A 25,862-nucleotide genomic window follows, 5' to 3' on the forward strand; every position below is an offset into this window, starting at 1 on the left:
ATAAGAAACTGGACTTGAACTCGTCATACCGTTATGATGCCATGACACTGATTTGTCTTTTCTCCCAAACAGGTCATTATAGAACTCTATAAAACCACATAGGACATAAATAATGTCATCACTATTTTGCTCATGTTGAAATGATTTTCCATGTTTACAAAGATGGGGTCTGTTTAGTTTTACCACACAGTAGAGCATCATGCAGGTTTGAGTAGGACTCTACTGCTTCGAAGACATAAATCTCTAAAATGGACAAAGCGTAATGAATGGAACTGCATGACTTTGAAAATAAAACATTATTTATTAACTTGTAGAGTCAAAGTTCTTTTATCTTCTGTCTTATTTATTTGTTCTCATGATATATGTGTATATGCTGAAACAAGATCCTAGATGGGCACAAACTGTCTATCTGTGTGTGTGTGTGTGTGTGTGTGTGTGTGTGTGTGTGTGTGTGTGTGTGTTTTGAGTTCATGTAAGTCAAACCATTGGCTGGTTTCAGATAAGTATGTAAGTGTGGGCCATTTGTCCTTGTATGGTCATGAGAGTGAGCAATTTACAAACGTGTGTGTGTATGTGTGAGTGAGTGACCGTACCTCTGTGTGTTTCTTGTGATAACATTTGTTGTGATTTGAGACGATATACTTTTTTTTAAATTGAATTGTGGTAGCGTGTAATGGCTTTGACCCTTAGTCCGTCCAATTAGCTGGCAGCAGAATGATTTATAATCTGTTAACTATGTGTCAGTTCTGCTGGACTGTACCAGTTTGTAAAGGTGGCTGGTCAGCAGGCGGCTCACTAATATAAGAGCTCCGCAGGGTTAACCAACCATGTCTCACTCTGAGAACGCTGGAGAGTTAACGGAGCTGCTGGTTGGCTGCAGCTTCACACTGGCTGAGCAGCCCAAGTCACAGCACAGCTTCAGGCTGAAACCTCAGCACCAGAGTCGGCAGGTAAGTTTGCTTTTTGGCTTTGGAAATTCTTGCACACACTGATCTTTGCAGGGAGATAGACACAGAACAATTAACTACCTAATAATGAAATATGTGACATGCTGTAACTCCATGCTTCATGTTCTTTTTCTCTTCTCTCTTCTTTCTTCTCAAAATTAAATAATCAAACACAAGGAACAGCCTCAAATCAGACATAATTGTAATTTGATGTTTTATTTCTGTGCATTATTACCACTAAGGAGATTCTGTGTTTGTCTGAATTGAATTTTCATGTTTACACAACAACACATGTATTGAAGTTAAGAGTTTCTTGTAGTTCTACTTTCAATCAATTCTATATATTAATTTCTGTAATCATCACAATGACACTGTTAAAAAGGTCATAACTATTTTAACGCGGAAAGAAATTGATCCTGAAACTTAAACCTGTTCACTCATTTTACTGTCTGGGTCTCTGAAACTTCAGAGGCAACTTGTATATATTTGTTACCTAATCTAACAGTCTTAATCTCAATTGTTGATGAAGGATGGAGATGAAGATGGGCATGGAGGCTGAACGAGGACATGTGATGGTTCTGGCTTTAATTAGTATAGCCTGTATGAGTGATGTCATGTATTCTTTACAGGCAATGCTAATGTATGCCAGGGTCAACAGAGCAATGGACCCGCGGGCCTGAAGCACCTGCTGGATTGACTTTCAGGTTCAAAAACGTTGAAGTCAAACTATAGGCTGGGAAAGCTTCTTGATGGTATATTACCATTCTCTCTCTCTCTCTCTCTCTCTCTCTCTCTCTCTCTCTCTCTCCAGTTGTTTCCCTTCTCCCTTATAGACTTTTTCATCATGACATCCAGCTTTCATCTCATCCACTTTCTCACCAACAACTCTTCTGCTGTAAGAGATCAGCACGAGTATGACGTCATATCTGAGTCTGCCATTTCAGGTACTGGAGGAAATATTCAAACAAAACTGTGTAATGACCTCACTCCTTCAGCCTGTAGTATCTTGTCTTTGTCAAAATCACATTGTCTTCATATCTCACATCTTTACTCTTTCATCACAACTCCAGGTGGCTCTTACCAGGATTTGCTCAAGTTGTCTGACAGTTTTGATGAGTGGCATCAACCCAATGGGGGGAACTTCACTGATTTACCAGATAACAGTACACTCATCCTGCCAAAGGAGGAGTCCAACATAGGTGGACATACCATCTGGCAGGTAACAGTAAAGATTGTGTACAATGTTTTGTTGTGAATTGTTGGTATCAGCAGACACTCCTCCTCCAATAAGACAATATTTAAGTAATGCACATCTGTCTTTACTTCCTCATCTTCAGGTCATTGTCATCGTCTTCATCTGTGGATCACTTTCCCTTGTCACTGTTATTGGCAACATCTTAGTGTTGGTGTCATTCAAGATCAACAAGGCACTGAAGACGGTGAACAACTACTACCTGCTTAGTCTGGCATCTGCCGACCTGATCATCGGCACACTGTCAATGAACCTTTATACCGTTTACATTATAATGGGCCAGTGGAATCTGGGGCCGGTAATCTGTGACTTATGGCTCACGATCGACTACGTGGCCAGCAACGCCTCAGTCATGAACCTACTGGTCATTAGCTTTGATAGGTACACACTTGTTCTGCACCTTGTTATTGCCTGCATCTGAATCTATCAGTTGGTTTGATAACAATGCATATTTTGTCCTTATCTTCCTCTTCATAGGTATTTCTCTGTGACGAAACCGTTGAGCTTTCGGGCCAAGCGTACAACCAAAAGGGCCATGATCATGATCGGATTAGCCTGGTCCATATCCTTCATTCTCTGGGCCCCGGCCATCCTATTCTGGCAGTTCATTGTGGGCGAGCGCACCGTCCTGCCTAACGAGTGCTACATCCAATTCCTTTCTGAGCCTATCATTACTTTCTGCACTGCAATCGCTGCGTTCTACTTACCAGTAACTATCATGGCAGTCCTATTTTGGAAGATCTACCAGGAAACCCAGAAACGTGCAAAAGATGTGCAAGGCCTCAAAGGATCTGGGTCAAGCAACAGTCCAAATCAGGCTGAGAATCAAGGGAGAGGGAGTGGAAGAGGTGGTGTTGAAAGAGGACTGGGCTGCAGTGGAACGTGTTGTCCGTTCCTCCCCGACTGTCTATCCCTTCTGCCAGGTCACCATTCATCCAGGACGTCTGTCATCGCTATAACAACCACAGAGGGAGAGGCAGAGCGCAGCAGATGTGTCGTCTTTATGAACAAGCAAGCCTGTGTTACTGGGAATCAATCGGAGGAGGGAGCAGGTAGGCCAGCCTTCATTCAATTCAACTTTATCTATATAGCGCCAAATCAAAACAACGGTTATCTCAACTGTGTGCTATTAATTTATAATCTATATGTACCTGTATGTAGACGGGAAAGATCAACGCTCCTCATCCAGCAATGGTCAAAAAGACACGCAGTCCAACCCCTCTGTCTCTTCTCTGGCTGCCCGCCAATCAACTGCATCTCTCTCCATCAAAAACACAGCGATGGCCAAGCGATTTGCCTCTAAGGCCAAGACAGAGATCAACAGACGCAAGAATGAAAAGAAGGCAAACGAGAAGAAGGCGGCACAGACGCTCAGTGCCATCCTCTTGGCCTTCATTGCGACATGGTTGCCTTATAATATTATGGTCTTGGTCAATATTTTCTGTGAGAACTGTATTCCGGAAAACCTCTGGGCTTTGGGCTACTGGCTGTGTTATGTTAACAGCACAGTGAACCCCATGTGTTACGCCATGTGCAACAAGGCCTTCAGAACAACTTTCAGGGAGGTTTTGATGTGTCAATGTCAACGACAGAACAAGCCTCCCTTTCATTACAGAAGGGGCATGGCTTTACGAAAAGAACGACCCACTGTAAACTGATGAATTAGTGGACAGAAGATCAAACAAGATTAATTCATCACAGATCCTTCTAGGCACATATTCCTCTGTACGCACGATGAGATTGTTTACCCTTTATCTGATGAATGCTACAAGCCTCGTCTGAAATCAGGGCTGCATCCTAATTTTTGTCCAACTGAGATGTGGACAGGATATAATGCAGTGTTACACACACACACACACACACACACTATAAACTGTATATCTTTTGTGCTAATTCCACAAATGTCAAGACTATATTGCCCTGGTTCTATTGTGTTTATGTTTAATATATATTCTGTTACTAATTAATTAAAGGTATAGTTGCCTCAGAATCGACACGAAATGTTATATTTTTGCTTGCCACTTGTAGTTATTTCAGGTAAAAAGCTCAAATCTTTTTACTTCTGTCCCGTTTAAACACCTTTTTGTTTCCAGGTGCTGGTGTGTGTGTGTGTGTGTGGTGTGAAATCAGATGTGAGTCTGTGTGTGTGGTTAAAACCCAGTCTAGGTGAATGATGGACACTGGTACCCAGTTCATGAATCAAACTTGTTCACACCAATTCAACCAGCAGAAGAAAAAAAAAGTTTTATTATCAAAGGAGTTAAGTTTCAAAGAGTAACCGTGAGGTAGGGGGAGTAAAAAGATTAAAAATTAAAAACACGTAGTAATACAATCACTTTTTAAAATATTTGTTTTTAAATCGTACATGTTCTCAAAGTAGTCATTAGTTGGAATGGAAATGAAAGAATGTGCAATTTGTGTTTAACTACCGTGACGTAAAAGACGGATATTACAATAAAATCAGTGCACTGTAGGAAACATCAAAAAAAGGCATAAGAAATACGTTTCAGCTGCATATTTTAGCTTTACGTCATAAAGTAGATTCAGTGTACTATTCAGTGCGCGCAATAGGAAAGAAGCCGTTACTACAGAGCTTAGTACGGGAATTATAGCTCCAAAATATATCCACACGCTTACAGACTACCTATACAAACAGATACAGTGCCAGATCTTTGGCGTGGAGATGCTGTGCAAGGTTCTGAATGCGACACAGGCGAACGCTCTGAGCGTCCCCTGCGCTGTACACTCTGAATATGTGATAGTGCTCTTTCTCTTTCAGTGCAAAGTCCAGCTCGTTGGCGGAGAGGTGGATGAAGGACTTCTCTCGCTTCACCGTCGACTTCACTTCCACGTACACTACCCAGGGTTCCGTGTGTCCATCTTCCGGTCCGAAGGTGAGCTTGAAGTCGTAGGGATGGCCGCTTTCTCCCCTTTCGTTGCACCACAGGATGTCCTCTGGTCTCTCTGGGTCACTGCTGTCTCTCCAGTGTAACAGGAAGGAGTTGACCAGCTGCTCTCCCCACTCGCCGATCGCTGCCAGATCTCTTGGCTCGTCACACAGCACCACCTGCGCGAGCACGTGCGTGTTAAGAGACCATTTTGAATCACCGTACAAGAATAAGTGATACAAATTATTCAAAAATGTACTGACTGTGGTCGGTCTGTGACAGTTGAGCTCCATGTCCTCCAGGGTGGCCTGTGATGGCTGCCCTTTGTTCCACTGGGCAAAGTCTAGAGCCAGAGGAGGACGGCGAGCCTCTGCAGTGTGTCCGGTCCCCTGAAACATACTGGGAAGCACCACTGCCTCAGGAACGGGAGCGCTGCTAGAGAGGATTAAAGAGAGGATAGGAGTTACGCATTGAATAACAATCAACATTAACCACATCGGTATTTTAGAGAATCTTGGAATCAAGGGGCCTCCTACTGGCTGGTGGGAGTGGCCTGATCGCCGTCGGCTTTGGCTTGGTGTACAGACGTAGCGCTTCGGATCAGTTTGGGAATCTTGGGATATTCCTCTCCCTCCTCCGATGTCCCGGACTGTGTGGTCTCTCCAGGTCTGCCGTCACTGTGTTGGCTGCCCTCTGTCAGTAACAAACAACGAGCCAGTGAAGTGTTTGAGAGGATGCAGATATAAACTGAAGCTAATAATTGGATTTATTTCATGTATACTAATATACATTTGATTCATTCTGCGTGCCTGTCTTTACCTGATAGCTGTCGAACGTTAGCTTTCACAGCAGCGGCTCTATGCTGGACGGATGGCTGTGTGAGGTCTCTGGGGGAAGATGGTGAGTCAGCAGGTCTACCGCTGCTCTTGAGTGGTTGGTTTCCTTCATAGCTGCTAGAAATGAAGTGGCTACTCCCTCTGTCCTTGTCTGGTTCTCTGTCTTTGGGCATAGCAGGAGGTGGCCATTTCTTCATCACTGCTTCCACTGCGCCTCCATCTGCCTGAGGAACTGGGTAAAAACATGTGCATGCTAAACAGTTGGGAATCCATTAAAAGAAACATCATGGCAAAGCAACAGCTTCCTTCATCCTCAAGAGTACCTGCACGGTTTGCTCCTTCACTATGTAGAGATGCTTGTGGAGGCCAGCAGCGAATGGTTTGCTCTCCACCCTCTTGTTCGTGGTGAGACGGCTCCGCTGGGCCACTGACAGACTCATACAGCCTCGGTGGAACTGGAGTAAGACATGTACAAACAGAGAAGGAACATGAAATCTGTCAGTACCGCAGTGAGGGATCTGCTCATGACGCCAAGAGTGAACAAAGCAGCATTACTGTACGTGCAAAAAGCGGTGTGTGTGAGTATCTATGTTGGTATCTGTGTCTCTTCTGTGGATCTGTGGTATGAGGAACGCTTTTAGGAACGCTTTATTGTGTGTGTGTGTGGCTTCCGTACCGTTCTCCCGGATCATTTCTGGTTTTGGCACCTCCCAGCGCTGCTCCTCATTAGGAAGCTCTCCAATGTCCTCCTTCTGTAAGAATCTCTGCAGAGTTCCTTCCTCCTGCATGATTTTGCGTGAGAGAACAGAACAGAATTAGTTCAAGCTTTGTTTCTTCTTCTCCGGCAACTCCATTTTCTCTGCAGGTGGATCATTACTTATCACTTATCATAATTCTTCTTTCTATATTTAAAATTACAATTCCCAAAAATGTACAACTGCACGCTGGTTGTTATATCATCCAAACCTCTCTTAAATAAAAAAATACTTAGCGACATTTTGCCATTCTGTCTATAACACTGCTTCTCATTGGATATCAATCAGTGGTTGATGTGATAGCAGATGCATCGCTTACAGTGAGAGAACATATTAGGCCGCTCAGGAAACGCGTCAGCTCTTTCCTGTGGCTGTTCTCTGTGCAGAATAGTTTCACCAGCTCTCTGAAACAAACAAATATAGGAATATAGGAATTGCATTAGTTGGATTTGAACACAATGATTTCTTTATGAATGCTTAAGAGTAATACTAAATTATTAATTAGAATAACCTATCCTTCATATCTTAAGCATTTGAACAGCTCCTTACTGGGAGTGGAAGTAGAAAATGTTCCCAAACCGTACTGCGGTTGCTAGGAATGCTTTTCTACGGAAGTCGTCACACAAACCTGCAGATGTCCAGCTTGTCTTTAAGGTGGTCTTTCTGTATGTAAAGCTCCTTATTGTCCTTCAGCAGACAGGTAACATCCTGGAGCTCCACCACAGCATCCTCAGTGCCGGCCAAATCCAGCTGGTAGCGAATGTACAGCTTACCCACCTGAATACCAGAAGAAAACAAAAACATGTTTCTAGAAATCTAGCAAGTTATTGTTGTTACATTTCTCACCTATGGATTCAATCAATCTATCAATATGGTTATGTCCATATGGTTTAATCGGCTTCTTATGTCAACGCTAACTCAACAGCTCCAAATGACACTGACCTGTCCATAATGAAGTCGCTTGATCGTCTCATGTATGCGGTTGTCAGTCAGCTCTGCATAGACACCGCTCAGCTCCTCTTGGTGGTAGATGAACCTCTGGATATAGGGCATCACTGAATGCACCAGGGCCTGCATGGAAGGGCAGGGACTCATGCTCTCCGTCTGAGCCTCGGACTTGACACACTGGGATAGCTGACGGATTCCACAGATTTCCAAAAACAGAGATCGATCCTCCTCATTGAAGGCGGGCCCACTGTTTGCTTGCTTTCCTGGTCCTGTGTGACCTGGCAGGCAATCGTAAAAAAATAACAACACAGATTAATTCTATATTATCAAGCTGTATTGTATTGTGCTGTATATTTCAAAAACAGCAGCCTACCCATTTGGTTCCTAGTCTTGGTGGTGGGCACTGCCTTATTTTCAGCTGGTGGCAGGTGGAGCAGACAGACTTGCGTGTGGGGTTTAAAGATCTTCTCCAGCTCTCTGCTGTCAGATATCATGGGTCTACGTGCCAAGCTCACCCAGCTGCTATCCTTGGTGGGGAACACCCTCTTATCAGACACCATACCTAAACAGGAAGTTGAAGAGCACAGCTAGAGCCATTTGAATTTGTAACTTTCAATTAGGAATCTTGATTAAGTTCTGCTTAGCTGCTAATCCATGCGAAAGGATAAAAGCATTCAATCAATCGAGTGGTTTGTAGAGCTGAATTTGCATCATTCTCACCTTTCAAAGTAGCGCAGTAGCTGGGGTTGGTCTGAGGGACGCTCTCCTGTTCTCCAGACACTTGGACTTTACACTTTTGAGCTATTAAGATAAAAATGGAGATTATCTAAGACATTTTGCAGATGCTATTAACCAAAGAGAGATCATTTCAGTAACAATAAGAAGTTCAATTCTTATTCTTCTTACCAAGTTTGGCATAGAGCACGGACACATCCTGGAGCACTTCGGCATTCGGGATGGGACACGATGAACAGACCAACTCCAACAAACCTACGTACTGATTCATGTTGGGGCTGGGCTCCACATTCAGCAGCTAAACATGAAGGCGTCAAATCAGAGCTTGGTTACTTGGAGCTTGGAAGTGGGACTGCTAAAGTGCCAGTTTAAAAAAGTAGGAATCACACGTGGCAAACAACAACAAGAGCAGCTTACTCTCATGAAGAAATCTTTCATGAATTCCAGAGGAATGTAAAAGGGAGCCAGGACTTTGGGCTCTTGGATTGGGCAGTCAGTTCCATGGGTCAGCTTCTTGTAGCGCTTGAACATTGCAGTGGGGTCACTCCAGCAAACCTCCTTCAGGTGGTAGAAGTATCCTGAACACCAGCCATTATCACGCCTGGGGAGGCAGTTAGACTTGTGGCTTCTTGTGTCTCTAGCTCGTGTATATTTATTCTTACATGGCTTTGCTTAGAAAATATAAATTCCATATCCTGATTACTATATCCCATCTTGTTTTCATATCAAAAAGTTATCTCTTAAATTACAGTGTGGACATACCTGCTAAACTCCACGAATACAGACGGATTGTGCTGGAAAAGCTCCTTAAGACTGCGCTGGGAACAGTTTTTGTGCAAATATGTGTAGACGCTGTGGATGTGCTGGATTGTGGAGGTGAATGCTGCACCCTCTGATTCCTCCTCGGTTCGTCTCTCCTGGTTATCAGCTGCTGGTTTGGTGCACCACTCCTTTAGGTAGGTAATCAGAGCATCAACTGAGACGCTGTGTCTCATTCCTAAAGGAGGGGAGTGCCAAAGTGTAAGAGTGGAGATTAATTGATCGTGTAATAGCTCTCGAAATATACAGGACCACTCCGGATATTAGATATCTCTAGTTTTCCACATTCTTACCTAGAGCTCTGCTGAAGTCACTGGTGTCTATGTCCAGATAGCAGACATGAGTCCCTAGCAGGCTGAGGACCTCTGAGGAGGTTAGGTAGACTGAGTTGGGACAGAGGTACTTTGTCTCCTGTTTCCCCCCTTCCAGCAGATGATAAGCTGGGACCCATTCAAGGCAGCACAAGAAGTGGAAGAAAGACGATTTGGTGTTTTTGATCGATCTTCCATCGCTGTCCACCACCTGGGCTGTGATGTACTGAGAGTAGTTATCCCTGTTACAACAAGGTGATAATCAAAAACGGTTGGAATAAGTTCAACACTAATACTCAAATGGCTTCCTAAGTGTTATTACCAGTGAGAAGACAAAGTTATAATACACCATAGTACATCTTTAATGATTAAACAAAGCAAATACATCGATTGCATTTTAGTTCTTAGCTCGGGGATCTTGATATTACTGAGTGTGTGTTTTGTTACCCTGAATCCCAGTTGGTCTCTAGAAGCTGCAGTAAGGCTACTCTCTGCTCCAAGAGGATGTCAGCAGGTAACTGAGCTGTGGCCAAGGCAATAAACTCCTCACAGGGAAAGTCATGCAGCAGGCAGCCCTCCTCCCCTGGATCTTTCTGCCATTGCGCACTTTCCGCTGACCACGGGCTGGAGGCCTGGAGGAGGGGTAGAAAAAAATGCACAGCAAGATGTCAAGGAATGCCAATAACACAAAAAGTAAATTGTACTTGCTGTGACTCGTTCTTTTGAGTCTTTCTCACCAGTTCATTAGCACTGAGGGTTTTAATGTCTTTGCGAATGATAAGACGGTCTCTGACTCCCAGTCTATGGAACAACTCCCTCCATCCTGTTACATCACCATCTGTCTGTACATAGCAGGGACTCAGCAAAACCCAGTCATAGCCTGGTGGAGGGTAAAATGGACAAAAGTTAGTAAAGAGATGAGAGAAGAACAAAAAAACAAGGACAAAAAAGAAATGAAGTTCTGTCATCAACTACTGTATTTAAGTGAGATCCTTATGACAATTGTGAGTCAGCAGTCCAGCGTGGACATACTGAGTAATAGCCAGGTTGCACGGCGTAGCAAAGTTTATGCACATTTGCCTCCTGAAGGATGTGTTTATCAGCGTGATATTGCTGAGAAATGTTGGTTTCTCCATAATCATACCAGGTAGTTTCTTGGGGAGGTTGATGTTGCCATACTCTTCACAGAAGTGCACCAGATCCTGTGCTGGGCATAACAAACCCCTGCTGGTGAGGACAGGTACCTCGGTGTCTGAGTACTCCTGGCTGGAGGTGGAATGCTGCTTGATGAAAACCAAGTAACTCACAACCACCGACTCGGGCTTCGACTAGTGACAGAATCAGAGGGAAGACCAAGAGGAAGAGGCGGGAAGAGGGTGGAGAAAGAGAGTCAGGGGAGGAGAGAAGGAGGGGGAAGGAATACAGGCTTAGTTTGAACTCGTATTCTATTCACTTTCTCATATTGAAGTATATTTCCTGAACGTTAGAATTGACTTTCATGGTCACACAGCTAACTGATTTTAGTCCACTGTTTATGTTACCTTCCATCTATCACTCCGTATTGCAGGGTAGATATGCTGCTCCAGCAGCTCTTGGGGCTCCAGTTCATGAACTCCAAGTTTTTTCAGCAGCTCTCGTACCTGCTGGCCTTCCAGAGGCTCCACACAGTTCAGCAGAAATGGGTGGACTACATTTACATCTTTGTATAATGCAGACAACGGTCCTGTTAACACGATGAATGAGAGGAAAGATGTATTAGTCTAGTTTTGTATAAGAGATTTTGGTTCAATATACTGTCTTCAGATAATTGGTCTCTTACAACTATTCGTCCAAAATATGACGATGACTACTTCTACTAAATATTCACCAGTCTGAGCTTGGGTTTTCTTTTTCTTGCTCTTGGTTTCTTCCATGGGGAAAAACACTCCCTCTCCATTTAGTGTTACCACACGTCCGTCGGCCAGGGGGATTATGGGTAGATCCCTAAGGGTTTGCAAGATGGACTCAGCCTCTCCGTAGCCGTGCTCCAGAGAGCGAAAGTTGCAAACCAGCAGTCTCGCAAGCCTGTACAGACTGCCATCTATCACAGAAAACAGAGGGTTATGTCCAACTCTCTCTGAAACTGACATTACTCAGAGAACACTTCTGTTTGAATATTACAAAATGAAAAGCAATGAGTAACTCTGTGCCACAGAAACTACAAAGGTGAAAAGACAAAGACACCTGAATGGATGCCCTCCTGCATCAGCTCCTTGGCCATGGCCGTGGTTACTGTGGTAACATCAGAACCCCTTAGGTATCGCACTCCCAGTTGAGTGAGAAGGGAAATGGGCGGGGCAGGTTGCAGATTTGGAAGAAGATAGGACAAAGACAGATGCCTGTCGAGCTCGTGTCCACCAATCACTTCACGGATCACTGCATCCTGACAGACAGCCACCTGAGACGGCAGCTTGTACACGACCTCACCATCTGAGAGGGAAACCATACAGAGCAATATAACGGACAGAACAATCTTATGTGTTATATATATATATCAATATGGCTGACAAAACCATTATTTTGTAGTAAATGTTCAGTTTACCTGGACCCAGGGTCGGCAGGAAGGCCTTGCCCTTGAGCAGCTGTATAATTCTCCCAGCAACAGGCTTGAAGAAGTCCAACACCTCATCTGGCAAGGGGATGAACTGCAGGAAGCTACAAAGACCCTTCAGGCCACTGAACTCTGGGTGCGCCTGGAACAAAGGGTGAACAGGGATCTTATTAAAAGGGACGAACAACAGCCATGGACTTACATATTATAATTTCCTGTATTTGTGATGTAAATTCTGATTGTCTTACAGTGAAGACATCCATGGCCTTGAGGAAGAGTTGGGGTATCTCAGATCGTAGCCACTGGTTCCATGAGCTGTCTCTGTCAACATCTTCACGTGACGATGGGATTTCAAAGTCACCTGGAGAAGAGGGGAGTATTTATTGCAGATCGCCTGTTGTTTACAACACAAGATGTGCGTCCATGCAGGGATGTTTTATCATTGTCACCTTGGATGATAAAGCGGAAACCAAAACTACGGAGGGGCAGGAAGGCAAAGACAGGTTGTTTCTGAGGCTGGCATTTGATGTCATTTTCTGTGGTGTCATCCAGCTGGAAAGCCAGAGCAAGCTCGGTCGACTCAACATCCTCTTTGATCTAAAGGAGAAAATAATGTATGAATATAACAGCTTTGACAGAATCTGAGTAATTACAGATGTAGAATAGATGTACATCCTGGTGCTGGAGCAGGAGGAAAACGAAAGCCTGAGTGAGTTCTTTTTAAGTCTGGCGTGAAGCACAGGGAAAGTCCTGACATGGAACAAGGAAACATTTGTTTAACAAACACAAGGGAGGTGGTCAGAGGAATACAAAGCTAGAGTGAAACCTCCAGGACAGCTGCTTTGCTTGTTGAATAAGCTCTATACAGGTAACAACAGGTAACAATGTAACAATGAGGTGTCTGGGAGATTCTGTGTGTGCATTACCTTCTTGGGCTGCAACGTGGCTTTGACAACCAACCAGCGCTCTGTCCCATTTGTGTGTTCTACCTCGAGCATGTTGTGACTCAAGTCTTTACGAGTCATTGTCACAAGTCTCTTTTCATCCTGCCCGCCGAACAGATTGGGAAACAGGGAACGTTTGGAAACAGGTTATTGTCTATGATTTGCTTAGGCAGAGGTTTATATGGAGTATAGGAAAGTGCTGTTGCTGCTTTTTGGTTTGTACAGGCAAGAGCAAGAATCACCTGATTGTAGATGGTAATGGAGCGCAGGCGATGCAGGAAAAGCAGCAGAGAGGGATGCACGTCATGAAACAGGTTTCTGGTCTGGTGGCTCCCCGAGCGTAGAGGAAGGTGAATCTTGGTGCTCCAGCTGATCCAGTACGAAAGCACAAACACACATAGGCAGTTAGAAAAATTACCTTTTACAACTGCATTAACAACTTAATACATGTTAGTTATTGTGAGTGATTACTGAGTGGTTAAACTAAACCTGGCAATTCAGGGTAACAGCAGGTTCAAAAATAGTATTTAGATTTTTGGTGATGGGGTAACCCTTTATATTTAAACTATCAAGTGTATTAATACAAAGAGCACATATTTATCTAACCTGTGCTGTTTCATGCCATTCAGATGTGTGTCCAGAAGCCTCTCATCTTCAGTCCAGTGGGGGAGGATATATCCCATGGGGCCACAGGTCTTATCGAAGCGCAAGTGGAAGCCGTTGGAGTGAATCTCAGGAGAGTCTGTGACCTTGAACACTGACTTAAATCCAATGCCCTTTTGTCCTGTGGAGTTTGGAGACTATTTTAAGGCTTCATTTCCAGCATCACCGACACAGAAGTTTCACTGTCTATCATGATCTATAGTAAGGACACATTACAAAGTTATCTGACAGTCAAGTCTCAGTTAAACAGATTTTGCCCTTTAGAAGTTAGACAACAATGATAATTGAAAGGATTGTTCTGTCTGTTACCCTCTGGAAGGTGATACAGATCACTGAACACGCGCACCACCAGACTGAAAAGCAGCTTCTTTGTAAGGGCTTTAAGTGAACTAAACAAGGAGTTACTACCCCAAAAGTCAACTGCAATAATGGAACATCTTGAGCAATGGGACTACAAATGCATTTTGTTGTATTCTCATGTACAATGACAATAAAAAGCTATTCTATTCTATTCTATAACTACCACACAGCATGTCATCTACATAAAGTTCTTACCAATGTATCCATATTTGTGTTTTCCCTTGGTGCTGCAGCCCACATCACAGATGGCCCTGATGTTCCTCTCCTCAAAACCGGACTCATTGTTGAGAACACTGACGCAGTCTTTCTCTACCACAAAGGCCAAGGCAGGGATGACACCAGCCTCTGATGGATAATTGTTGTCGTCGGCGTTCTGAAATGCAGGCAGACCAGAGCTTAGAATGAATTACAGTATACTTGGTACTTTGTTTAGATAGAATAGTGTGTGTGTCACTGTTTTAAAAGCCACCTGAATGAGTTCCAGGACAAAATGAGTGTCCTTGCTGTAGAGTTCAGTGGAGAGGCGGTCCAAGCTCCGGCCCAGTCTCTCCTGGTGGACCTTCATCAGTTTCTGCCCTTCAACTGTCAATTCCACACCAATACCAAACTCACTTTTCCTGTTGCAATCAAAAAATGAAACAATTATCAAAATAGTTTTAGAAAAAGTTTGATACGTAAATGTAAAAATGATGATAACTGTAAGAAAACAAAGCAAACCTGATGTCTTCAATTATGGCTCTTTCGAAACATGTTGGGCTCTCTGACTCGCAGTTGACAGTGTCTTTTTCATTAGCATCAGATACTTCCAATAGTTCCTCCCCCTTGCTTTCTTCTGCTTCGCTGCTGTTTGTTTCTACTTTAACCACAGAGCTTAGCTCGTATAATTCCTCCTCATCCTCCTCATCCTCCTCAGCTCCCTCTTCTTTGTCACCGCTGACTAAGAAGAGGCAATCACAATGGAATGAATAACAAAGAAGGAAACTGGTGCTGTGCTTCATTCAGCAGAGCATGACACATTTGGAAAATACTCTTTTATTGGGTGCTTACTCACCTTGTTGCAGGCTCTGGTTGAGATGGGAGGGGCTGATGCTGTGGTCCACTGTGTGTTCTTCAAGATCCTCAGCTTCACTCAGATCAAGGGCTGTTAGACTGCTACTTACAGAATCTATCAAATTAGACTAAAATAACACAATGAGAGAAGTTAGCGACCAGGTTACATGGTCCTGCAAAGAGCAAGACGGTGATATGTGATTTTAAGCTTCTACTTTAGCTTTAAATTTGACTACAGCTAAAAGCATGCCGCTGTTGTGCAACATAAGGTACACGTTGTTCTAGGGTGACACATTTTTTACTTTGTAACATTTCTCTGTCTTTGTTCTGCCACATTGCTCACTGCTGCTCATGCCAAATACCTGGTTCTTGCTCTGATTATAATACTGTTGCAAGATTGTTTTACTCTGTTACCATTGACAATGTATGTGACTTGTATTCTGACCTTGGTAAGGCACGTAGGTGCTATGTGCATGGGGTAGTTCTGGCTCTGAGGTGTGGCCAGCTTTTTGTGGTAGTCCTTGACCCACTCCGTGATGCCCAGGAGGATGCCCAGTTGATGGAGACGGTTAAGTTGGCTGGGGTCGGACTGGGCTGCAGACAGCAGCACCACTTTAGACTTGGCCTGACCCAAGACACGGGAGAAAGGCTCCAACAACACCTGAAAGTCATATACTTAGATGGTTAAGTTTATTCAGTTATAAATATATCTGCTAAATATGTCCGGGGCTTTCACATTCTGATACATGTTGAACTACTTTACTTTACTACAAGTTAAACAAAACATTGACACCTTAATCAGAAAAGCTCACATATGCCATCCGTTCTCACCAGCTTTACAGATCCTAACTAGGCATCTGCATAGGTCTCCTCCCCCATAATAACAACAATGGGTGTCATTTGATACATTATTGTGCTCTAAAGGTTGGTGATGCAATGTGACTGACCTGCTGCAAAACGGCCTGGCAGGTTTTGGTGGGGATTCGAGTCAAACATGCCAAAAGGAAACGGGCAACTGTGCTGTAACATGACTCATCGTCTTCACTCAGGGAAGAACCTAACCAAAACAAAAGGTATTGTCGTTTATTGATGATACCACATAATGTTTGATCTGAAATGGCTTTTGATTCAATTTAATATCAAGAGAATATACAAACAAAAACAATGCATTGACTGCAGTACTTCTTTGTTGCTACCTTCTTTTGCCACAGCAGCTGCCAGAGAGCTCTCCATGTGATTGGCCAAGAGGGCTGTGGAGACGTTGTCAATCCCGTCAGCCACCACCATGCACACCAGGTGGCCAGCTGTGCCAATGGGGTCCAGGTTCATGGCAGCATGAGAGAAAAGCTTGTCTCCAGTGTGGGTGGTGATCCTCAGCAGTATACCTGGTGACACCTCCAAAGTTGCCAGGCCTGTATCAGCTGTGTTTTAAGGACACAAACACCAAAAGAAATTTAAATTTAAACATTTATACATTGCTAGATATATAAAACGACTTAATGCTGAAGCTTATTACCTGAATTTCTTTCGATGAAATCTTTGAGGGGGCCATAACCGGGTCGAAAGACCAGATCCCACTGGCTCCACTCGTTTAAATCCTCCAACAGGGGGCAGGAGAGCAAACTGTTCAGGGCCTGAGTCTTGGCTAACTCGCCTAGGATTCCCACTGACCCACATACTCTGCCAGCACTGTTCATTGGAGTGATGTGATAGGCAGTAGGAAGTGGATGAAAAGAGAGATTGAAAGGTGAATCTGTTTTTCAATCCTAGAATGGATGTTGTATTTTTTGGAAGATGTAACTCAACAGTTGGAATCTTTAAATGTCTATCTAGCTGGGACTGTACTGTACCTGCTGTGTTTGGCTAACAGGGCTAACTCATAGTAGACTGGGCTGAGTCTTCCTCCACCCAACATGTTTTTTTGCCGTTGGACCAAGTCAACCAGCTTCTGCAAAGAGCCAAAGCCCAAGTCCATGCTGTCCTGGACCCTGTAGTGACACCTCAGTGCTGTCTCTATGTGCAAGAGCTGGATAAAGGAGTCAGGTTATTATGAACAATGTTTACTTTTTGTAAAGCAGTTTAGTGAATTTGTTTCTATTCCAGCTAGTGTGTGAACTTTGGTGTGACTCACTGCATCATTGTCGATGGATGATACAGTGCCACACTGTTTGATGAACTCAAACACATCTTGTCTTGTAGGTCTGAATCCCCAACCCTCACGTTCCACGCTGCTATTGCCCAGATTCACAGTGAAACCCAGTATCTCCTGCAACAGCTGCGCACAAAACAGAGTGAAGTTGAATATCAAGTAGAAATCCAGATATACAAAGTATTTCACATTAAAGGGATGAATGTTTTGGTAATGAATAAAGCTCTCCTACCTGAATGTGCTTAACCAAGAACTCAAGAAAGGTGCCTTGCTCTAAAGAGAAGAAATTTGGGACTTTGAAATTTTTGGTCAACTTCTTCTCCAGGGCAACAAAGTGAGCAAGAGTGATGGATGTTGCTGATGTCTGAGAAGGCATGTTGTCCTTAAGGTATTGCTTCACTGTGGCTGGAACACACAAAACAGACAATACACATTGACTGACTGAAGCTAGCCACACCTGCTACATGTGGAACAGGTACATCAATTAGACGAACAGAAATCATTAGATCCGAGCATAGCGAACATGTGTATGTTTAGAATACCTTCACTGGGGAGCGAGGTGGTGGGTTTATAGTCTTTCCTCGGTTGTTCCGTGGTGTTGGAGGTTTTATCTTTTAGCACCAGGTCTTGTGGCACCGCCAGGGACCCACCACAGATGGCCAGCTGAAAAAGAGCGGTGGCCAGTCGATCACCTGACACCAGCAGCAGGAAGTCTTGGACACCCTGGATAGGAAATGAAATAAAACCACAGAACACAGAATTACAACACTGAACCACATTTTATAAAATTCCTCGATTGAATGTGTGAGAAGTAGATTACCGAATGGATCGTTCAGTTCACCCACCTTGGCCATCTTGGCGCTAAACACCTCTCCTGCTTTAGTGAAGACTTCCAGGACGACCTCAGCAGCCGTCATTGAGATGTACTTTTTCCTAAGCTCAAAGCCGCCTATGGAACCCGAGCCTTGCACTGGCTCCATCCCGCTCCTCTTGAACTTTCTCAGACGCTCATAGGTCTCCTCCTGCATTTCCTTCTGGATCGCCTCCCTGGCCTGCTCCAAAATGCTACGTTGATTGCGACTCACCTTCGATAGAGTCTGCAGTAGACAGAGGAGTAGAAGTGTTACACAAGGATGAACATTGAGAAGTAGTAAAGGGTCAGTTTAACCTATAGACAATTAAAGAACACATATGTTAACTATTTCTTCTAAAGTGTTTCTTAAGCCTATCTCTCTTACCGAAATGGGCAACCCAACGCTGTGTATCCTGATACCCAGCTCATAGGGAGAGTCGCAGTTGTAATGGTCGGCCAAGTGCTTCATAAAGTCAGCCAGGTCTATTTTTGGCTTGTTTTTCCTAAAAACACGGAGTTGCTTGATAAAAGAGATAAAGTTGATCAGTTTAGGCAAAACTGACTTGACAGATTCAATAATTTCCCATCAACTGAAACATATTTTCTATTGCTGAACATCAAAATCAGCACAGTCTGTTGCATATAACAAAACCCATATGTCATTCGCCATTTAAGTGATACCTTTAAGATGTCCACTGTGTGTATCTGGTGGATATCGTCATCCTTGGTGTTACCGTCAATCTTGAACATGCGGTGGATGAGGGGGAGCTTGCAGAGGGGCCCTAGGTTCAGCTCTTCGTAGCGCTTCTTGTCTTTCAAGGAAGCTAGTGACTGACCCAACTCATACAAGGTACAGATGGAGGTCACTGCTTCCGTCGACTGACAGAAAGAAATGTGAAAAGCGTCCTTAACAGCAACCAAGCATCTGGGGAGAATAATTATTTGCAAATACCAATGTATGTGCCAACCTCAAGGAACATGTTGATCTCTCTTATGGTGTACTGAAGGTCCTTCAGAGCTTGTATTTTATATGGAATTATCTTTCCTGCATTCAAAGAGGGTACCTGCATCAGTCTGCACACCCTGTATAGAACCTGGAGGGAGATTTGGAAGCCGGTGAAAGAAGTTAATTTATCACATCTATAAATATATACCTGCATTCATGTAGGGAAATGAAAAGGGGCAATAATAATTACATAAGCTGCTACATGCTTGATTTGTTCTAAAATGCTCTCTATGATGATCAGCCAAATACCTAAAATGGAATTTGGACTTACTGAATGCAAATACAGTCTATTTAAGTCGAAAGTACAGCATGGAAAGCATTGATTTGCTCATTAATTTTAACTGATGCCCAAACAAGGTTTCCATGGTTCTGTTGTTATGGATAAAGCATCCTTCCCCTCACCTTCTCCTGGGTGACCAACTCTCCCTCTGAAGCGATGTCTCGTATTGCATGCTGTGCCAGACTGTTGAGTTCTTCAGAATCCAGGGCCCTGCACCATCTCCTCGCTGTGGGATCGTCGACATCCTCCTGTGTGGCTTCCACTGCCCGCACATTAGCTCCATGAACTTCCCTTAGCTGGGCGCGATAAGCTTCCCTAAAGACTCTGCCCTCAGTCTGGGTTTCCTCTCTTTGCTTGCTCTTCTCCCCAGTCGGTCTGGCCGGCTTGATTTCGGCCCCCAGCGCTGGAAAATCAGCGCCGGACAGGAAGTTGGGTACAATGGTCTGTTGCTGCTCAATCTCAGGCTTTTTCTTGATTTTCGGTTTGACATCCACCTGTGGCAGGGTGACATCAGGGATAGCCAGAGGAGGACCTTTCCCTAAATGAGTCTCTTTATCTGGTGGTGTTGCAGCCCAGCTTTCCTCTGTGGCGTTTGCTGTCAATGCAGCCCCAGCCCCAGCCGCAGCTCTAGTCCTAGTCTGTGTTTGAGAGGAGGATGTCTTATGAAACACCTTCCCCCCATCTACGACCAGATCTTTGTCCAGAGAGGCTATCAGGCATGCCATGTTTTTGAAGCCCAAGTCGGCCCAGGTCAGATTCTTGTGGTATTTCTGGTTGTAGAATACCGCCAGCTTGTTCAAGGGAATTCCATCTGGGTGCGCCTTCACGATGGCCACAATTCTATTCCGAACCTTCTCCATCGTCTGTAATGCTATGTGGGTAGGAAACATACCCAACAATGAATGAATACAGCAAAGCAAATTCTTCTTCTTTTCATATATAACAGCTCAAACCGTGACCATTTATAACTAGTAAATAACTGACAAGAAACAGGAAACACAGATCGCCAACCTATGACAAGTCACAAATAAATACTAATAACAAACTTTCTTGTTTATAATCACACCTAAAAAGCTGGTAGCACATCAGGTGTTGAACTACATGCAAACATTTATCAACCATCCTGTCAAACTGGCCCAGTTGTCAGCATTGAGAACGTAGAGCAACAACAAATCAATCTTTGGAAAGAAGTTAATCAACAAAAACCACAATGAGCATAAACATTCTCTGTATTACCTGTATATCTCCCTCAGATGTTGAATGAACCAGATTGCTTGTGTTCGACCTTATAAATACCTCTTCCACCCCCACCCGGCCCTCCTTCCTTGATGTGAAACTCAGGCAGAAACAAAACTGAAAGCTACTGGCAAGCATCACATATAACTGGGTGTTGTCCAACCAAACTATCCTATTCCTGGAAGTAGCGTTGCCTCACCAAACAAATGATGCAAATGAGAGAGAGCATAGAGCATACATACCAAATATGGCTGGTTTATAATTACTTTATGGCTGCAGTAAATTAACATAGATGCCATCTTGACTTTTTCTCACATGATCTGTACCATTACCTGTGACAGTTTCTGTTTTGGTTCTTGTGAAAGGTGGTGGGGTTCACTTTCAGCACTGATACAGAGTCATGATTACTACTCGGCCTTGGCGGAGGTATGCACTCTCTGAGTCAGTTAATTAAAGCCTATATCTACGTGTGTCTCAAGTATATTTGCTCAGACACAAAGCTGATAGTACATTTGTTGTTGTGGGTGGAGTAACGGTGATAATGAAAATTGAGCAAAACTGCTAAAATAAAGCTTTAAATATAAAGAAAAAACAAAGCAGAGAAGAAAAAGAAGAGGGGTGTGAACTGTGATGTAAGAGAAGGAGTGAGGACAGAGGAAAACGCTTTAAGTTTCAACTTCCTGTAACAGCTGATTCATCTGGGCCACTGCCCAACCCAGCAGGGGCATGACTGATTACTAATGCCAAGCTGCTGTGCCTGATTAAAAACACGACGTCGACTTAAGGAAATGAAACTGGGGTCAAGAGAAGAACTCTGCTTCTGTCAATTCATTAACTCGCTGAAATGAGTTCAACTTGAAGTTGATGACATGTAATCACGTATTTTATCACAAGTCACTTCACTTATTTCATCCAGGAATTCGCAAAACAAGTTACTTTTCTACACTGTTCTCTTCCATTCCTTATTGTCTTGTTGCAGCAGTAGAGACAGTGTGGGTGTCCAACCCCTTTGCTGTCATATCCCGCCTGCTTGAGAGTGACCATGTTTCGATGTAGCAGATGTACGACTACAAAACATTCCTATTTATTATACTGTATTTACCATATGATCAGTGACGACATACATTGAAATGTCGGCGATGTGGCTCAAGCATTGGTGAGGTGAAATGAAATTCACTTAAACGAGTGAATACTATAGAGAATATAATTAGTTGACGGCCAGAGAAGAAACAAATAGACAACATTTTGGCATTTTAAAGGGACATTTAACATTTTTAATCAAGACGACTAATGGCTAATTGGCTAACAGGCAACACCACTGACCCCTTACTAGTTATGACATTAACTCAGTTTACTTGCGTTTTCTGCGCGCTAGGGATAATAAAAATAAATAAATAAAGGGTTATCTCTATTTGGACTGGATGGAGGTCTGTCTAGCTACCTGTGCTGGTGTATCTGTTGCAGATGTCGGCTCTGTTTGGCTTCATTCATTCAAACATCCTCTGTCTGTCAGTCTGCGGTGCGTTCACGAGCACGCTAACGTCAGCTAGCTGTTCGAGCTAAGGTAGCTAGTAATTCACTGGCGTGTCCCGCCGTTTATTAAGTATTAAGTGTCAAATATTACATAACGTGCTGTGCAATTTTGGCGAGTAAACATGGTCGCCATTGTATTTGTAGTCGAGTACTGACAACAAAGCCCGAGTATGGCTGACTGGAGGCGGTGATGCTGAACCCTTCGCTACGTAGCTGGCTAGCTGTATGCTGCATTCAGGTTACACGATAAACAGAGTAGATATGAATATTCTTTCTGTGATCGCTTATTGATGATGCGTTCAACAGGCAATTTGCCACTCTGCTGCAGGTTATTGTATCATTCGTTCTTTTTTTTTTGTTTTGTCACTGATAAGCTGACAGCTACAAAACAGAATGAAACGTTTTGGCTTTTTTTCACTCATTTCCGCCGACACTGTACTGACAAATTCCCTTAATCAAGGTTTTTGTAATGGTCACCTGTATGGTATGGTATGGGGGACTAAAAGTGCCAAAATAAATACGCCATTAAATAATTAATTAAAAGTGTCATTAATTAATTAAATGTGTCAATAATTAATTAAATGCGTCCTTAAATGTGAAATAATTGCTTAAATAAAACAAGTCATACAATTTAAAAAAAAACATTTAATTATTTCAGTGCACATTTATTATTTCATTCGTTAGAGCGAACCATGAATTCATTTTATCCGTCAACCTCGCCCATCAAAGTCGGTGGGCGGGGCTAACGCGAATCTAGTCTAATCCACTGCTTTGGTCTGCCTTGAAACAGAAAGTAGAAGAAGTTTTTCTAAACATGGCGGCTGTGTTGATGGAGGATCTCCGTGAACTTTCTAGAGAGTTGGTGAGAGATATTTTAGACCTTGCACAGTATGTGGAAGCAGGACCTGCTGACCCCAAGCATGTAGCGTGTAAAGCATTTATTAAAGCTTTGCATCAATCCATTATCTGGAATCGATTTGCCTTGACTTGATGTTCAGGGTAACCAATCAGGTGTAAGAACCCGCCCTCTAACTTTGACGGGTAAATTTGACAGATTACAATTAATTCATGGTTAGCTGTAACACCGAACTATGAAATAATTAAATGTGCACTGAAATAATTAAATGTTTTTTTTTTAAATTGTATGACTTGTTTTATTTAATCAATTATTTCACATTTAATGACATATTTAATTAATTATTGACACATTTAATTAATGAATGACACTTTGAATTAATTATTTAATGGCGTATTTATTTATTTAATTTTGGCACTTTTAGTCCTCCATACACCTGGGACGTCAGGGGGCCTTAAATATTGACTTATTTCAGAGGAACAATCGATATCAAACCAGAGATGCAAATTGTATTGCAGGACAAATATATATATATTAAATTAACATATTAATTTCTTAATTTCTTTCATCACCCTGAGGAGCAACTCGATGTCCAACTTTTCAACACAAAACCTTTTGTGTGTATGAAATTATTATTATTATTATTTTTTTAATCATCTTAAATTGAAAAATAATGATTAAAACAGCTACAAATTCTACACTGATTTCTGCATCATGGAATGGTTGGACTGCTTTGATTAAATAAGCATTCTAATCCCATACAAATTTATAGGTAACATCTTTCATTTTGTCTTTATAAACAGCATCAAAGTGCTCGGCTTCTGTTGCTGTCAATTGGTTTATCCAGTCTCCGGCAATTCCTGAAAAACATGTGTTGGAGCAGAGTGTTATCACGCATTCAGTTAGACAAACAAACTTTGCCTTGTATTCCTTTCCATAATCAAAGGATAAGCAAAAAAAAAAAAAAGTGATACGTAAGCTCACCTTTCCTGAGAAACTCTGACTTGCTTTGGTCCATGAATTCACTCGGGACCAGAGAGTAGTTGGACATCCTGTTCTGTTTCATGTTCTTGAACACACATCGGTTCGCTATCTTCTCTTTCACCTCAGTATCCAGAGATTTCTCCATGAACTGGGCAATTCTGGCCACAGAGCCCTTCAGGTCCTGCACCACAGGGGAACACAGCTAATTTCATACAAGTCTCACATTATTACTGTATTTATTTATTCAGATACAGTGTTTGGATTACAACATTTTACAGGTTTTTATCATTTACCATAATCATTTCTTCATAGCAGATGTACATAATGTGTTCTTTGTCTTCAGCGTTCAGCCAGCCCTTTACGTGATCAAACCATGAGCCAAACATAACTAGACGGAAGAGAAAAAAAACATTCAATTATCCTCATGTTCAACTTTGTTCATGATTAATCCTTTGCAATGATTAGCCACATCTTTGGACATCGCCCTGATCAACTCTTGATAACTGGTGTTTGACCTTGGTTGACTCTTAAATACACACTAATCAAAGATTAGATTACAGTTAGTTAATTTGCTCTTTATTAAATTAGAACAACACTGAGAATCACCTTTTCCTTCAAGAAACTTCTTTAGAAACTCGTTCTGTGGGCCTGGGGAGACCAGGTAGGATGCCATCCCATAATAGTGAAAGGAAGATGTGAACACATCTCTGGGATTCCTGATGGCATAGATGACCTGAAGTAGAAACATCAAGAATATAGTCCATTATATGGTTTAAATCATTGCTCTTACATTTACATTACTTATTTTCGATTACAGAACAAGGCACTAAACAGCAGAATTCCAGACTAAAACCTGCACACAGTCTGTTTTTCCCTTATATCGGAAGGAATTTGAATTGAGTTTGAATCTGAACAACATATTCTGTCTGTCAGATTGACCTTTGGTTTGGCTTTGAAGAATGATACTGGCATCATGTTGTAGTGGTAGTGTGTAGCAAAAATGCGTGGAGATGGTCTTTGTTCAAGGTTAAGAACGCAGGCCCGGTGCTCCTCCAGCCAGGGAACCCGGTCCCAGTTGGGAACAGTGTCAACACAGGCCTCATCTCCTCCACTCTGTATCAGAGGGACGATCTCCTGCAGCCAAGTTGTACCTGAAAGTGGAATACCAGAGGTTATAGTTCACTTACAGGCAGACTAATGGCACACATTTACAAAATGAATGTTCTCAGTGCCCAAAAGACTTTTAACATTCCACATCATGTTGGAAGTCATATATCAACCTGTCTATTTGCTCATTTTCCAGGATTTTCACAGCATTGAAAACTCCAGGCAAACTACATTATGTTCTCTGTTGTGGCCACCTGGTTTTAGGACATGCATGCAGAGTGGCACACTGCTCCCATGCAGGTCTTGTACATGCACACACTACCTTGCCCCTCTCCAAGTTACCCCAGGAGCCACCCCTACTTTCACATAACTCAAATGTTACGAAGCTTGTTTTCTTTCACAGTAACATCTGGGGGAGGGTCTGGTGGAAAACACTGATGTAAATATGGTAATATGGCTCAGAGAAGCTCTTCTTACCTGACTTGGGATAAGTCACAATGAGAATATCATCAGGGCGAAAAGAGAAGCCCTCGTAGTATTCCAGGCTCTGTGGAGGGTGTAGGAGTGTAGGGAGATAAACCCCCTTGTACACCGTGTATAACTCTGCCTCAGTCATGACAAGACTGCAAAGTGCCTCTGTCAGATTCAGTCAGACACAACAGTCCACACTAACACTTATTGGACTTTGATTTCTCTTCCCGTTCCCGCTATGCAGACATGTTGCAACACTGGTGAAGGAACGCATGATGAGTTTGAACAG

General features: G+C 42.9%; 3 protein-coding genes across 7 annotated transcripts; 1 reads left to right on the plus strand and 2 right to left on the minus strand.

Moving 5' to 3' along the window:
* The first annotated feature begins 827 nt into the window (after positions 1-827).
* Positions 828-3,857, plus strand: chrm3b (cholinergic receptor, muscarinic 3b). Its single transcript, XM_076149622.1, has 5 exons — positions 828-950; positions 2,032-2,166; positions 2,285-2,580; positions 2,677-3,251; positions 3,361-3,857. The coding sequence occupies exons 1-5, from the start codon at positions 828-830 to the stop codon at positions 3,855-3,857; spliced, it is 1,626 nt and encodes a 541-aa protein (XP_076005737.1).
* Positions 3,858-4,438: 581 nt separating this feature from the next.
* LOC143000345 (uncharacterized) lies at positions 4,439-22,357 on the minus strand. Of its 5 annotated transcripts, none has more exons than XM_076149616.1 (45): positions 22,064-22,357; positions 19,509-20,257; positions 19,069-19,194; positions 18,782-18,979; positions 18,486-18,620; positions 18,093-18,344; positions 17,790-17,970; positions 17,480-17,652; positions 17,230-17,373; positions 16,949-17,124; positions 16,615-16,787; positions 16,295-16,519; positions 16,046-16,155; positions 15,544-15,759; positions 15,100-15,226; positions 14,766-14,985; positions 14,518-14,665; positions 14,244-14,421; positions 13,632-13,809; positions 13,268-13,394; positions 13,008-13,127; positions 12,531-12,678; positions 12,330-12,442; positions 12,073-12,223; positions 11,715-11,960; positions 11,359-11,571; positions 11,033-11,214; positions 10,636-10,819; positions 10,229-10,371; positions 9,939-10,123; positions 9,474-9,733; positions 9,124-9,358; positions 8,779-8,962; positions 8,533-8,659; positions 8,347-8,427; positions 8,000-8,188; positions 7,621-7,904; positions 7,307-7,455; positions 6,998-7,082; positions 6,600-6,705; positions 6,247-6,378; positions 5,907-6,155; positions 5,624-5,780; positions 5,351-5,519; positions 4,439-5,266 (listed from the first exon to the last, which is right to left on the minus strand). In XM_076149616.1, exons 1-45 carry the CDS (start codon positions 22,107-22,109, stop codon positions 4,844-4,846), a joined length of 8,397 nt encoding a protein of 2,798 aa, XP_076005731.1. In that variant the 5' UTR covers positions 22,110-22,357; the 3' UTR covers positions 4,439-4,843. The 5 variants fall into 5 exon arrangements, with proteins under 5 accessions (XP_076005731.1, XP_076005733.1, XP_076005730.1 ...); XM_076149618.1 differs by having other exon boundaries at positions 5,351-5,522; positions 7,621-7,889; positions 22,064-22,356; XM_076149615.1 differs by having other exon boundaries at positions 5,351-5,522; positions 22,064-22,356.
* A 457-nt stretch (positions 22,358-22,814) lies between these two features.
* sult2st2 (sulfotransferase family 2, cytosolic sulfotransferase 2) lies at positions 22,815-25,803 on the minus strand. The gene is made up of 6 exons (XM_076149594.1): positions 25,580-25,803; positions 24,935-25,146; positions 24,602-24,728; positions 24,289-24,383; positions 23,996-24,176; positions 22,815-23,871 (listed from the first exon to the last, which is right to left on the minus strand). Exons 1-6 carry the CDS (start codon positions 25,716-25,718, stop codon positions 23,762-23,764), a joined length of 864 nt encoding a protein of 287 aa, XP_076005709.1. The 5' UTR covers positions 25,719-25,803; the 3' UTR covers positions 22,815-23,761.
* Positions 25,804-25,862: the final 59 nt, after the last annotated feature.

This window comes from Genypterus blacodes, unplaced genomic scaffold (genome assembly GCF_046128005.1).
Source record: "Genypterus blacodes isolate CSIRO-AG114 ecotype Tasmania unplaced genomic scaffold, CSIRO-AGI_Gbla_v1 ptg000046l_1, whole genome shotgun sequence".
Taxonomy (NCBI): Eukaryota; Metazoa; Chordata; class Actinopteri; order Ophidiiformes; family Ophidiidae; genus Genypterus; species Genypterus blacodes.

Bases quoted from the DNA above. Each gene is read 5' to 3' on its own strand.
- LOC143000345 (XM_076149615.1), bottom strand. From the start codon at position 22,109: ATGAAGCCAAACAGAGCCGACATCTGCAACAGATACACCAGCACAG. The intron at 14,422-14,517 runs GTGGCTTTTAAA...CCTGCATTTCAG, and splicing joins TTGTCCTGGAACTCATTCAG to AACGCCGACGACAACAATTA. The intron at 5,523-5,623 runs GTAGGAGGCCCC...AATCCTCTCTAG, and splicing joins CAGGCCACTCCCACCAGCCA to CAGCGCTCCCGTTCCTGAGG.
- sult2st2 (XM_076149594.1), bottom strand. From the start codon at position 25,718: ATGACTGAGGCAGAGTTATACACGGTGTACAAGGGGGTTTATCTCCCT. The intron at 24,729-24,934 runs GTCAATCTGACA...TTTCTACTTCAG, and splicing joins TCTTCAAAGCCAAACCAAAG to GTCATCTATGCCATCAGGAA. The intron at 24,384-24,601 runs GTGATTCTCAGT...TCTTCCGTCTAG, and splicing joins GAAGTTTCTTGAAGGAAAAG to TTATGTTTGGCTCATGGTTT.
- chrm3b (XM_076149622.1), top strand. From the start codon at position 828: ATGTCTCACTCTGAGAACGCTGGAGAGTTAACGGAGCTGCTGGTTGGC. The intron at 2,167-2,284 runs GTAACAGTAAAG...CCTCATCTTCAG, and splicing joins GTGGACATACCATCTGGCAG to GTCATTGTCATCGTCTTCAT. The intron at 2,581-2,676 runs GTACACACTTGT...TCCTCTTCATAG, and splicing joins CTGGTCATTAGCTTTGATAG to GTATTTCTCTGTGACGAAAC.